This window comes from Falco rusticolus, chromosome 4, assembly GCF_015220075.1.
Source record: "Falco rusticolus isolate bFalRus1 chromosome 4, bFalRus1.pri, whole genome shotgun sequence".
Taxonomy (NCBI): domain Eukaryota; kingdom Metazoa; phylum Chordata; class Aves; order Falconiformes; family Falconidae; genus Falco; species Falco rusticolus.
The window spans coordinates 32,906,639-32,919,612 of NC_051190.1; the positions used below are offsets into that span (position 1 = coordinate 32,906,639).

General features: G+C 39.1%; 2 protein-coding genes across 3 annotated transcripts in view; one reads left to right on the plus strand and one right to left on the minus strand.

Annotated features, from left to right (window-relative positions):
• The window catches only part of CCZ1 (CCZ1 homolog, vacuolar protein trafficking and biogenesis associated), a 15,220-nt gene continuing 2,246 nt past the window's right edge, over window positions 1-12,974 (plus strand). Inside the window, exons 1-13 of the mRNA XM_037384928.1 lie at window positions 1-228; window positions 1,944-2,041; window positions 2,156-2,249; window positions 2,347-2,421; window positions 3,477-3,524; window positions 4,149-4,232; window positions 6,513-6,688; window positions 7,292-7,373; window positions 7,972-8,033; window positions 8,906-9,017; window positions 9,662-9,695; window positions 10,043-10,160; window positions 12,367-12,525. Coding sequence (XP_037240825.1) covers window positions 127-228; window positions 1,944-2,041; window positions 2,156-2,249; window positions 2,347-2,421; window positions 3,477-3,524; window positions 4,149-4,232; window positions 6,513-6,688; window positions 7,292-7,373; window positions 7,972-8,033; window positions 8,906-9,017; window positions 9,662-9,695; window positions 10,043-10,160; window positions 12,367-12,525 — 1,244 coding nt within the window. The 5' untranslated portion in view covers window positions 1-126. The remainder of the gene's footprint in view (window positions 229-1,943; window positions 2,042-2,155; window positions 2,250-2,346; window positions 2,422-3,476; window positions 3,525-4,148; window positions 4,233-6,512; window positions 6,689-7,291; window positions 7,374-7,971; window positions 8,034-8,905; window positions 9,018-9,661; window positions 9,696-10,042; window positions 10,161-12,366; window positions 12,526-12,974) is intronic.
• LOC119146760 (radial spoke head 10 homolog B2-like) overlaps window positions 8,040-12,974 on the minus strand; it is a 23,322-nt gene continuing 18,387 nt past the window's right edge. For both annotated transcript variants that reach the window (XM_037384925.1, XM_037384924.1), the window contains exon 21: window positions 8,040-8,154. The gene's annotated coding sequence lies outside the window, so the exon portion shown is untranslated. The remainder of the gene's footprint in view (window positions 8,155-12,974) is intronic.

Consider the following 12,974-nt stretch of genomic DNA (forward strand, 5'->3'; position numbering starts at 1 on the left):
CCGTGCTCTTCCGGGGCGGGGGGAAGGCGGAAGTGGTGCGGGGCTGGTGCCGGCGCAGGGCCCCGGGCTGCTCCCCGATGGTGTGTGGCGGCTGCCGGCCCCAGGCGCGCTCGCTGCAGGCTCGGTATGGCGGCGGCGGCGGCGGGAGCCGGCCAGGAGAAGCAGCTCGCTCCCACCCTGCTCAGTTTCTTCATCTACAACCCCAAGCTGGGGCCCAAAGAGGGAGAGGTACCGAGGGGGGCGTTGCGTCCCGGGGCTGCGGGGAGCGGAGGGCACCCCCGGCCCGGCCTTGGTTGCTGCAGGGGGCTGCGGGGCGGCTGGCTGTGCTGTGCTGACCCTCTCCGTGGCCGGGCCCCCGCGGGATTAGCGCTTCCCCTTGCGGAGCATCCCCGGACAAAGGCGGCCTCCGGGCACAGAGCCACCGAGGGCCTGTGTGCTGGCAGCCTCGGTGGGGCCGGGGACAGGGCCACCTGCATCCGCAGCCGGCTCTACTTCGGACGAAAAAGGAACAGTAACCGAGGGCGGTTTAACACTTGCATGTAAAATACTGTACGTGGGGAGCTGGTCTGTTAGTAACTATGTTTTACTGATGCAGTAAATATTTCTAAAAATAATTTTCTCCAGGTAGATAGAACGCAGCAGAAAGCTTAGTGTTTAACTTAGTTAAATTCAACTTATTGCTAGTATTTTCTTGCCGTTGTGATCTTTAATAAGTAAACTTAAGAAGCTATAGTCTGTTTTTAGAGAGAAGCACCTTGTATGGTTCATGTGATAATCTTCAGTTTTAATCGGTTTTGAACAGGGCAGTGTACTTATGTACGTGTTAATGACCAGGGTGATGAGACTGCACGTGTCCTCAAGTCTGTGGGCAACTCCAAACTGGGGAAGCTGCTGATATACTGGAAGGCAGGGCTGCTGTTCAGAGGGACCCTCAGCGAGCAGAGGCTAGCAGAAACCTCATGGAGCTCGATGAAGGCAAATGCAAAGTCCTGTGTGTGGGATGAAATGATCTCGTGCACCATGTTAGGCCAGGGGCTGACTGGTTAGAAAGCAGATTTGCAAAACAGGGCCAGGGAGTCCTAGTGAACAACAGGTCCTACATGAATCAGCAGTGTGCCCTTGTGGCAGTGAAAACAGCGTACAGGCTGGGTTAGTGAGTGTGGTCACTAGTCAAGTCAAGTGATTGCTTCCCCTGTGCTCTGGGTTTGGGAGGCTGCTGGTGGGCACTGTGTTCTTCTGGGGCTGCCTGGAGTAGGAAAAATACCGACAAACTGAAGCAAACACAGTGGAGGGCCCCGAGTCGGTCAGGGGGCCATGGTCAGTGATGTACTAGACAGCCTTAGAAATCTGGAGTTGTGCAGCCTGAAGAAGAGACGGTGCAGAAGAGGGTCTGATGGCTATCTTCACCTGCCTGAAGGGTGGTTATAGAGGATGGAGTCAGGCTCTTGAAATGAAAGGATGAGGTAATGGAAGAAGTTCCAGCAAGGGAAATTCTGATGAGATAGAAGAAAAAATTCTTCGTAGTGAAATGGTCAAACAGCAGAGCAGGGCCTGGAAAGGTTATGGAATCTCTGTCTTTGGAGATACTCAAAACTTGAGTGGACAAGGCTGTGAGCAATCTGACCTACCTTTAAAGCTAGCCATGCTTTGATCTGGCTTTGAAGCTACGCTTGCTTTGAACTAGCTGTGAAGAGACTAGGGCCTATGATTTCAATAGCCTTCAATTTATAAAGCATTTCAACATATCTTGGGATGACTGACTGCTTAAGTGTGCTTAAATATGCCTTTTATCCATTATTACAGAAGCCCATTTAGGTACAAGTTAAAATTCTGCCTAGGAAATTAAGGGATTAAAGTTAAAAACCAAGCAAGCCATGAACTTGGTATTCTTTAACGTTAATTCTGTTAAATACATTCGCTTTGATTCTTTTTTCAAATTTTAGGAAGAAAAGAAGATTCTCTTCTATCACCCAAATGAAGTGGAAAAGAATGAAAAAATTAGAAACGTGGGACTGTGTGAAGCTATAGTACAATTCACAAGGTACGAAGTCTGATTGCAAGGTTCATTGTATTAGCACAAGCAATGTATTTTAAATTTCCCAATCATATGTTGTCTTTTTGTGCACGTGTATAAATATCTGTGTTTTCTTTCCAGGACCTTTAGTCCAACAAAACCTGCAAAATCCCTACATACGCAGAAGAATAGACAATTTTTCCATGAACCTGAAGAAAACTTCTGGATGGTCATGGTACTTATGCATGTGATATGCATATTTCTAAAACATCATATCGCAATGTTCTCAATGCATTCTGCATTGTCTAATACCAGCCTGTTCCACTTCCTAGGTTGTACGGAATCCCATAATAGAAAAACACAAAGATGGAAAGCCAGTCTATGAATATCAGGAAGAAGAATTACTGGTAATGCTGAACTTTTTTCTTTTCTTTTCCTTTTTTTTTAATGGGGTTTTATTGCATTTCAAGAGTACCTCCAGAAATGTCTTGGTTTGTTTCTTGAACTGCTGCCAAACTGATTTTTTAATATATATATATATCTCCATAGATATTGAAAAGTACTTTGCCCTTTTTCCAAAGTTTAAAGAAGAAAGCAAGAAGCAGTTCAAGATCACCCAATAAACATCAATGAACTATACAGCTGTGAGACTTTTAGCTTGGAATAGGTGAATAGTTCTTAGGATCTGTCTGTTTAATAAAGTTCTTACAAGATTTTAAATCCATGTATTTTTATTAGGTTTAAGTGTATGTGTTACTACTTTCTTAAGACTGCTAGTAATCCTTACTAATAATCTGGAAAAACAAACAGCTCATAACTGTCATGGGATTTCTTGTCCAAACTGCAGCATCATTAGGTCAATTTAATTGTATGCAGAAAGGGTATTTGGCTGGGTAGGATATTTTAAAAGCTGGTTGCTTATGCTGCCTCCTTTCATTACAGTGTGTACTACTTCTTTTCCTTGCTGTGTTCTAAGAAAAGGGCTGGTGTCATAGGCACTCCGTTTTGCCAGACAAACAATAAAAGTCTTTTTCTTTTTTTTTTTTTTCTTTTTTTTTTTTAATCTGGGTTAAGGTCCTAGCCCAATAAAAACCTGCTATGATGTCCCACCTCCTTTAGCCTTTGACCTGGATGAAAAGAAAACTTGTCAGAAATAAGTTCATTTTCACTGACCACTGGCCTTAGGGTAGGGCACTATTTGTAACTGCTCTCTTGTGCGTGAGTTGTTAAGGTGCTTTTAATATTAAATGTAAGGGACAAAGGGACTCCCTTTACTGAAACAGTACTTTGTAAGTACAAAGAAATGTCTAGATGCTGACTGGAAATGTTCTTTTAACTTTTCAGAGATTGATTTCTCTAATTTGTGTTTGCTGGCTCTCTGGTAAGATGTTATGTGTAGCTCAGCCAAAATATTTGAAATTCTGCCTCTGCTTATATTAATGTCCTCCTCTCTTTTCTGCAGGATAAGGTTTATAGTTCGGTCCTACAGCAGTGCTACAGCATGTACAAGGTAGAGTTAATACTAGAGGCTCCTCTTCTGGGCAGAGGAAGAGATGCTCGTGGTACCATTTGGATGTGCAAGCTCATCATTGCTTTGATATTGCCTCATTACTATTGTCTGCTCTCTTCCTGAAGCTCTAATAATGTTGATGGAAGAGAAAAATAAAGCTTTTGCAGTTATCTGTGCTGGTTCATTAGCTTATTACACAAATAAAAGCCTTCTAATTTCTATGAAGTTCAAATTTCTTCTTTCAAGTGCAGTTACACCATGAAGCATTTGATTTTGATGGTGTCATATATTACCTGTTGGAGAAACAATACTGGATAAAGGCCATCAATCTGGCTTTTGAAAAACAAGAGTATAAGATACTTAAATGACACAGATTAATAATTTCTCTACCATTAAAGAATTTAGCTTCCTTTTCTAATTCTGCTTCTGCTGCCATATATACCTGGACCCTGCAAATCTGAGAGATGTTTTTTCAATAAAGAAGGGGTACATTTGGATCTACTTGGAGTCCAAATACTGAGAAACAGAAGCTTGATTGTATACTAGCTATATCCATGGCAGAGTTGTAAGAAAGTACTGTAAATGATTACTCAACTGACTGATTTTTATTTTTTTAACTGTTAGCTTTTCAATGGCACATTCCTGAAAGCCATGGAAGATGGAGGTGTAAAAGTTCTAAAGGAGAGACTAGAGAAGTTCTTCCATCGGGTAAGACCTTATTTTTCAGGCACATAAAGTGTGATTCTGCATTGGAAATAAAATGCAAAAATCTTAAGTGGCTGCCATGTGACTAAAATATAGGCAGTGGAAAGGTGTAGTGGCAACACAAAAAATCGGGTTACTCATTTCTTCAAATACTTCTTACTAAGGTGGTAGGTTCTTTAGGTGGAGTTGAACCACAAGCAGGGTTATGGCTTGATGGACCAGCTTAGCTGTTGGAGATTTTTTCTGATGGAATCACATTTCTTCTCTGGAAATCCTGTGTTAACGTTTGAATTGGTTAGTGCGCTAACAATCCATGCAGGCCTATTTGAGTAACTGTTGCAAGAATCATATAGGTTGGGAGGAATGTGGAGACGTCATCCAGTTCAGCCTCCTACTCAAAGTAGGGTAACACTGAATTCAAACTAGACTGCATAGGGCTTTGGCTGGTTGAGTCTTGAAAATACCCAGGGATGGAGATTCCACAACCTGCATGCATCAGCTTCAAGCCCCATAGTACTGTGAAGTAATGGAGAGTTGTAACTTTTAACTTCCCCCCCACCCATCTCCACTGCCCATGTGGAATTAATCATGCCTGATAAGGTTTCAGGAAGTAACGTCTTTGTTATATAAGTAGTATTAATAATTTGATTTCAGTCTTCAAAAGCTAATGTTTTAGTGAAAGTATGGAAAGCAAAACCTATTTCTGAGCAAGAAATCACTCAAATATTATTCAGGTATTTCTTGCATAAATTAACTGACTTTGTAGTTATGTCTGGCAGAATTTTGAGTTCCTACAGAAAAGTTTAATCAAGGTAGTTTTAAAAGATGGCAACCAAGTGTCTGTCTGCCCCCATTTTTCTCATTTGCGTGGAAGCAAACAGAAGACTGCTGTCAACGGTTAATTCACTTGGGGTAGAGATGTGAACACTGACATCTCTGATAATGATGGAGTGTAGACACTATACTGGTGTTTAAAATTTTGTTCTCAACAGTTCTTTAAAATAACACAATACTGTGACAGTGTAAACAGAAATACAGGCTTTGCTTGTGGGTTTGGGGGGTTTTTTGCTGGTCTTTTGTAAGACTTGTAGAGTCTAGAATAAACACTGGCATAAGCACTATGTTTGATTAGCTGCTGTATACTTCTATCTAGACTGAAAAATAGAGCATGGCAAAAAACAAAGTAATAGATTTTTATCTTTAAAACATTGTTTTTCTTTGAAGTTCCTATTGAAGATAAAACAGTATTCGCTATAGATCTGTATAATTGAGAAATCCAAGGAAAAGTTGTTTCCCTGTTTTGCTGGGGAACTGGAAATGCTTAAAAAGTTTGGTCATGCAAGTTGTTCTGTTATAACCCTATTGAACAAATTTGCTATGTGTTGCTGGCAGGCTTGAACTGCACTGAAACTCTGAAAGGAAATGAGACTTTGATTATAAAACGTAACAGAGATCTGTCATAGTATTTGTATGTATTTTACTTCTTGAGGGTTTTTTGGTAATATGAAATGACTGTAGAGGGAGCCATTGGATAACTCGTCTTTCACCAAGCAGAGCATTTAATAGTGCATTTGATATCTCTTGGTAAAGGTTACAGTCTATCAAGAAAGAGAATAATATAAATTATCTTTTACTTTACACATTGAAAGCTAATGGATTTATCTGCTAATATTTCTAGTTTTGAAATTAGAATACTAGTAAGATAGGCTGTTCGTTCTTATACATTCAGAAGGTCTTGAGCTAGCCTTAAGAGCTGTTGTCACTACGATTAAAGAATAGCAGGCTGACACCTGGAATCACATTTACACACTCCTACATAGAATCATAGAACAGTTTGGGTTGGAAGGGACCTTTAAAAGCCATCTAGTCCAACCACCCTGCAATAAGCACAGACATCTTCAACTACATCAGGTTGTTCAAAGCCCCATCCCACCTGATCTTGAATGTTTCCAGGGATGGGGCATCTACCACCTCTTTGGACAACCTGTTCCACTGTTTCACCACCCTCACAGTAACAAAATCTCTTCCTTACATCTACTCTGAATCTACTTTCTTTTTGTGTAAAACCATTAGCCCCTGTCCTACTGCTGCAGGCCCTACTAAAAAGTCTGTTCCCACATGAAGGAATATGACATAAAAGCAGAACTGGAAGGGGTTTGGTTTGGGTTTGGTTTTTTTCATCGTTAGTCTAGATTGCTGGGGATTAGACTCAAATTTGTCATTTCAATCTACACACTGGAAGTTTTTTGAATTCTAAAAAAACAACTGTCATTATTCTCTTAGTACTTGCAGACACTGCATTTACAGTCTTGTGATCTGCTGGATGTGTTTTGTGGAATCAGCTTCTTTCCACTGGATAAAATGACTTACTTGAAAATTCAGTCGTTTATTAACAGGATGGAAGAAAGCCTCAACATAGTCAAATATACTGCATTTCTCTACAATGATCAGCTTATCTGGTAGGTACTTCAATAATTCTTTTGCGTGTCTTCGGTTTCTCATCCTATAAATTAATGCCATAATAGCAAAGCTTCTGAATCAGTGAAACAGTTGCATGAAAATGAGAGAACTGAGAAATGCATTGGTCTTTGGCTTTAAAATCTCTAACCTGTACCAAATGATTACTTCCAAGTTGGCCTGGGGAGCAGCTAGTGCAAGTGTCTTTGTCATTTCTATTGCAAGAGCCTCTGCGCTTGTATGCAGGTTCCTCTGTAGGACTTCAGCAAAGAAGGCTAATCAAAGGATTGGGTTTTATATGGTTCTGAACCAGGAAGTTGCAATGCTTGTGAAGAGTTCTACTTAAAAATTGACTTGAGAATAGCAAACTTGATCTTTTTTTGTTTCAATATTGTTAATATTTCTAGTTTACAGCTAATTTAGATGTCTTTTGTATTTAGCAAATAAACTAACATTTTATTAAAAATTAATGTTCTGGGATTGATTCTACTGAGACCCTGAAATGTTGCTACCCTAGTTCAGTATGTGCTTTGCCTGAGTTTTGGAAAACGTGATCTGAACTGCAGCACAAACCACTTAGGTTTGTTTTCTCCCTGATGTTCTAGGAGTGGACTGGAACAAGATGACATGAGAATTTTGTACAAATATCTCACGACATCTCTGTTTCCAAGGCACATGGAGCCTGAGGTATGGTGGTGGTGGGTGTTACTTGGTTTTGTGTTTGCGGGGTGTTTTTCTTCTTTTCTTTCTGTTTGTCTGGTACTGCTAATGGGTGAAATACCAAAGAAGAGTCTCTCTCACTTCCACCCTCCACCCCTTAAATGTTAATTTAGGAATTCTGAGATGTATTGCTTTTGGGGCACTTTAGTAAACTCAGTAGTATTTGCACCTAACACTTATAATATGAATTGTGCTGATAATTTGAATATGAGAAGGTGATAGGGAGCTAGTTTACTGAATGTTGATACCTGATGACTGCTCAGTACTGCATATGAATCACTTCAGCTTAATGGCTAAATGCTGCATGGAGTGCCAGAAGACTGCATGGAGTTAATTATTCTTCCCCCATCAAAAACCTCAATAGTTTTAAAATTAATAAATGCAAAATCAGAACGCCCTGTTCTATAAGCATCTCTTGCACTTTATCTCCTTCATGTTATACAAATAGTATATATCTTCATGAGTGGTAATTTCTGCAAATGGTTTGCTTTGTTTTGACAGTCCACAAAATGTAACAGAAAATACCTCTAAGCTGTTTTTTTCTTTTGTGTGTTTTTTGCTTCAGTTAGCAGGAAGAGATTCTCCAATACGTGCTGAAATGCCAGGAAATCTACAACACTATGGAAGGTAGCTCTTGTTTACTGTCACCTTATTCCCTCAAGGGCAGAATGTTTGGGAAGATACACATTCCACACACAGTTCATTCCAGAGGGTTGCACAGTAGTTAGTGCAATGTTAAACTTGACCTCTGGAAAAAAACAGAAAAGGCTTCATTAACATTACTGCATATTTTTCTTTCCCACTGTTCTTAATGCACTGCATGGAAAATTTTGGAGCTGCTCGTTATTTCTTTTTGGTTGGGCACTTCAGACAAAGGTTTAGATTTAATCTAGGGATATATCTATTTATTTTTCCTCTGTACTCACCATGTCAGAGTGGGGAATTCTGTACTTAAGACTGGGCAACATTATTTTGAATAATTGTGGGACTGGACATCTTTATCACAGTAATTCCTCTTGCCTGATTTATTGTATTCTTTTGGGATCAAGGCACCGACACTCAGTCCCTGTTCTGCACCCCCCCAAGTTTAGGTGCTTCTAATACACCACTGTTCTACATAAAACTAATTTTAATGTCCTGACGGAAAGCAAAGGAAGAGTGTTTTCCCAACAGCAACAAAAAAAGGGTTTATAAAGATAAGTCACAACTTGAATGTGGAAAGCGTTTTGGTGTTCCTTTGATAATCTGCACAATTTATTTCCTTAGCATTATTATGGTTTTCTGATCCTGTTTCTGTAACTCTTTGGAGCATATATGCAAATAATACTTTGTAAACTGTAATAAGTGTTGAGATAAAATGTAAAGGGCTCTACGCCTATCTGAATAGCTGAAAACTCATTTATTTAAATATATTCATACATTCAAGTAATTGCTAGTTTAAATAGGAGAAACTAAAATACAAGAATTCATCGCAACTGACCTCTTGAATTATTTTCTAGGTTTCTTACTGGACCTTTAAATCTTAACGATCCGGAAGCAAAATGCCGTTTCCCCAAAATATTTGTTAATACTGATGACACTTATGAAGAGCTTCATTTAATTGTTTATAAGGTATTAAGATTTCCTCTGCAATTACTCCACAGAGGTAGGAATCTCTATGCAATGAAGACGACAATGATGTGAAGTACTTATGCATTGTATAGAAGGATGCATTGATATGACCAGGTTAAAGCAAAGAGACAGAAAACTCCTTTTCATGGTTCTGGCAACAAGCTTGAAAGCCTGAATCCTCTTTCTGTACCTTCCCCAAAACAGACAGTTGTTTTAGTAAAACAAAATACTAGCCTTCAGATACTTTAAGTAGTTTCATACCTGGATTTATGTAGCATTAATCAGTAAAACATAAAAACTAATGTTTTTCTAATTAAATGGATGTTTCTTGTAGACATATATCCTTGCATAAAATGCATTTTTAGCAAATTTTACCTTTCCCCTAGAATGTAAAAAATGTTAACTGGGCTGAATTTTAAAATCATTAACTGTCCTGTGTTGTCAGGTCTGCAAAGAGGTTATCCTATTGAAGTGTTACCTTTACAGTAACTTGGGTTTTTTTGGTTTGTTTTTTTTTGGTTTGGTTTTTTTTAATTTAACTGGTTTACCTGTGTGTGGCTTCAGTGAAGTATCTGTCATTTATTTGAGGTAGTTGAGGTAACCTGTTGTAAATGGTTTTTTTTGCTCTAACTTTTTTGTTCTAGGCCATGAGTGCAGCTGTCTGCTTTATGATTGATGGTAAGTACATCACTCACTTGGCAAGACAGTACAGAAAGCTATTATGTGCAACTTGCTTTACTCTTGAACAATACTCAGTTAATTTGTTACTTGAGCGTCATCTTTGTGAGTGCTTCTATCAGTCTTGGCTTTTGTTCCAGTGGTGTAAGTAACTCAAATTACACAATAAAATTACTAAATATCACTTCCATTAGCTATGCACTTTCAAAATCATCCATAAGATTATAATTAAGAGTGAAAATTTCCCCAGGACTCTCACTGATGTTTAAAGAAAACTACTACAAAAACTGTACCTTCAACTGTGGGAAGAGAACCTCATCTCTCCCTTTTCTTTACCCACCACCTAGCTTCAATTCCACCTACGCTGGAGTTTTGCCGTAAACTGGACAGCATTGTTGGGCCTCAACTCACTGTGTTAGCATCAGACATATGTGAACAATACAACATCAACAAGAGAATATCAGGGTTTGTACCATGTTTCTGTTCCTGTTGCAGTCCCTCATTAGTTGGCTAAAAATTAGGTTTAATGAACTGCTTAAATAATGGTAACATGAGCCCAAATGTTGAAAGCATTAACAGTGTACTTTAAATGATGTTTGTCTACATTTCTGCATCTTAAGCTTATATAGTGCCTGTTGTTGCATATTGAGATTTCCCTGAAGTAACAACATATATGTTGTTAATTTAGGCATGAATGTTTATTAGTGGCTGAAACCTTTTTCCTCTCTGCATAATTGTTGCAGGAAAAATCACGTAAATATAGAAGATGAATCTCAGTGTATCAATCGAGATTCTGCCTCCTCATCCCCTAGCAGATTATTCAGACACAAGAAGTGAAACTCCTAAGTTTTGCTGCTTCATGTATGAAACTAGCTGACCCGTGGGGATGATGAGTTCTAAGATCACTGTGCTGGCAGAAGTATATACAAGATGGCAGAAATGCCAGCGTAAGTGGCAGTCTTCTCTCACTGTCCCCCATGCTGAAGCAGAGAAGCAGCAGTTAATCTTAACTTTAGTTTATACTTTCTACGTTTGCTCGAGGAAAACAATCTCATAATGTTCACAGACAGCCCTTGGGCTAGTAGAACATTTGAGTTTTTTAAAAAATTGTCACTATCTTTGGCCATGTCTTTTGTGCTGATTTCCTTTGACTTCTGCTTTCCTAGGCTGCTGGTTTGTGTAATGCTAAAAGAACTGTATTTTTCATATCAAGTGGACACTGACACCACTAAGCTCTGAGTATTACCTTAGACACAAGGACTTACAGGCTGGACAGAGTGTATGTAACTCTTAATTCTGTTACAATTGGAAAAGGAAAATGAAGGTCTACGTACCAGAACAACTTCTGTTTAAGAGTTTGAAATGGGGACTTTAGTGAGTGGATTATTTGGTTATGATGCAAGTTTTACAGCCGAGTACTTCTTGCCAGAATTACTGCTCCTTGGAAGTGTTGCTGTGTATGCTAGGTAAAGAAAAAAGTCTCTTCTTTTTGGTTTTGCAGGACAAAGTAACTGCTTGAGGGGTTAAAAAAAAGTCAAATAAAAAGGGATGTTAATGCTTTGGAAAATCTACTTTGCTTAAAATTATAGCTGACTTTCCATAAAATTGTATTTATTTATTTAGATAGATTTCTTAGGGAAGCACGAATAGCGTCGCGTATGGTGGAAAAAAAAAAGGAATTAAACCAAAGATAGGTGTGTGACTGAACTTGTTTAGTGGTAGCATGCCAAATCAGCAAAATCGCAGGGTATAGAATAGGATGTGCTTGAAACTGAGCCAATCTACTAAATCATTAAACTTGGGGTTTTTTAATGCCATCTGGGTCTGGCTTTGGCAGCTTTAACTCTTTAAAAGTTTAATGCTATGGTGTCCTGAAAACATGATATGGTTTCTTGACGCTAATGCATCTAGGTGACAAGAGAGCAAGGGTATCTAGTTGTTTGCTAAGGTGAGTGGTGTCATCACAGTATCTCCTTGATTCTAAATAATACATAGCCCGAAGTAGCAACCGCTATAGCTAGTCTGAATTTGCTGGTGACTGCTACCAAAACTGCAACTCTAAGTGACAGATTTTGTTAACTCAATAAAAGAGGAAATGGAGGAAGACTGCCAAGGCAAGAATTTGAAAATAGTCTCTTGCTTGGCCCACACAAATGATGGAGGGAGATCTAATCACCTGGATCAAGGAAGAGTTCTCTGAGTGTAACAAAGATGTGAGTGGAAGATTACTTATTGATCAAATTAAAAACCTAGCATCCATTCAAACCAGGCTGGACTGGCACAGGGAAGAGCAGCAAGGAAGTAAAATGGGGACAGAGAAAAAACAACTCAGAAAAATGCAAACAAACTAGCACTGCGAAGTGGGACAAGGCCTTTACACTCCCCTGTGTCTATTTACTAGCAGCCAAAGCAGCAGAAGGGGAAAAACTGGTTGGTGTTGCAGGCTGGCATTTTGGGTGGTTTTGTTTTTTTAAAGTGTGGCGTGATCACACTTCATTTTAACACGAGTCTTAACCTACTTGGGTCTTTTCAATGTGAAGATAACTTCAGGATGTCTGAGTAAGTCTTTCACTGGCTAGTTACCTGTTCTGTGTGAAGCCTGTGCTTATAGAACATGACAGTATTCACAAGTACTTTTTTTTTTTTTTTTTTTCCCAAAAAAACTTCCTAGGGCTGAGAAGGAGCCTCAGTTCAAGTTTATCTATTTCAATCACATGAACTTGGCAGAGAAAAGTACCATTCACATGAGGAAAACACCCAGTGTATCACTTGCATCTGTTCACCCTGACCTCATGAAGATTCTCGGTGACATCAACAGCGACTTCTCCAGGTAATGCTTAACTATTAAATAGTCTGTAATTCCTTGTATCAAGATTTTTTCAAATGAGAGAAGATTTCATGTCTTTTTGTTCATGGATGGCTATTCATAGCATAAATGGTGCAACATGGATCATATTTGGTATTTTGTGTTGGTTTAGAAGTAGTCTGTCTTAAACAAAACTTCTGTTGTCCTTTAATAACAAAATAATTTATAGAAGAGTGAGGGGGTCTATCCAAGAAAATATCTGTAATCTATTTGAAGCTTCAGAGTAGTCGTAACAAATTTGAAGGGGATGTAAAGCCTAGCGCTTTTCCACTTAAGTCTGTCTAATCTCTGGATAAGTAGTGTAAAGGACAGGGAAACCTGCTTCTGCCTATATTATACCTCCTCTGAAAGAGCTGGCTGCTTTTAGGGATTAGACAACAGATGAAATGCCAACCCTGCAGTTACTACATTAC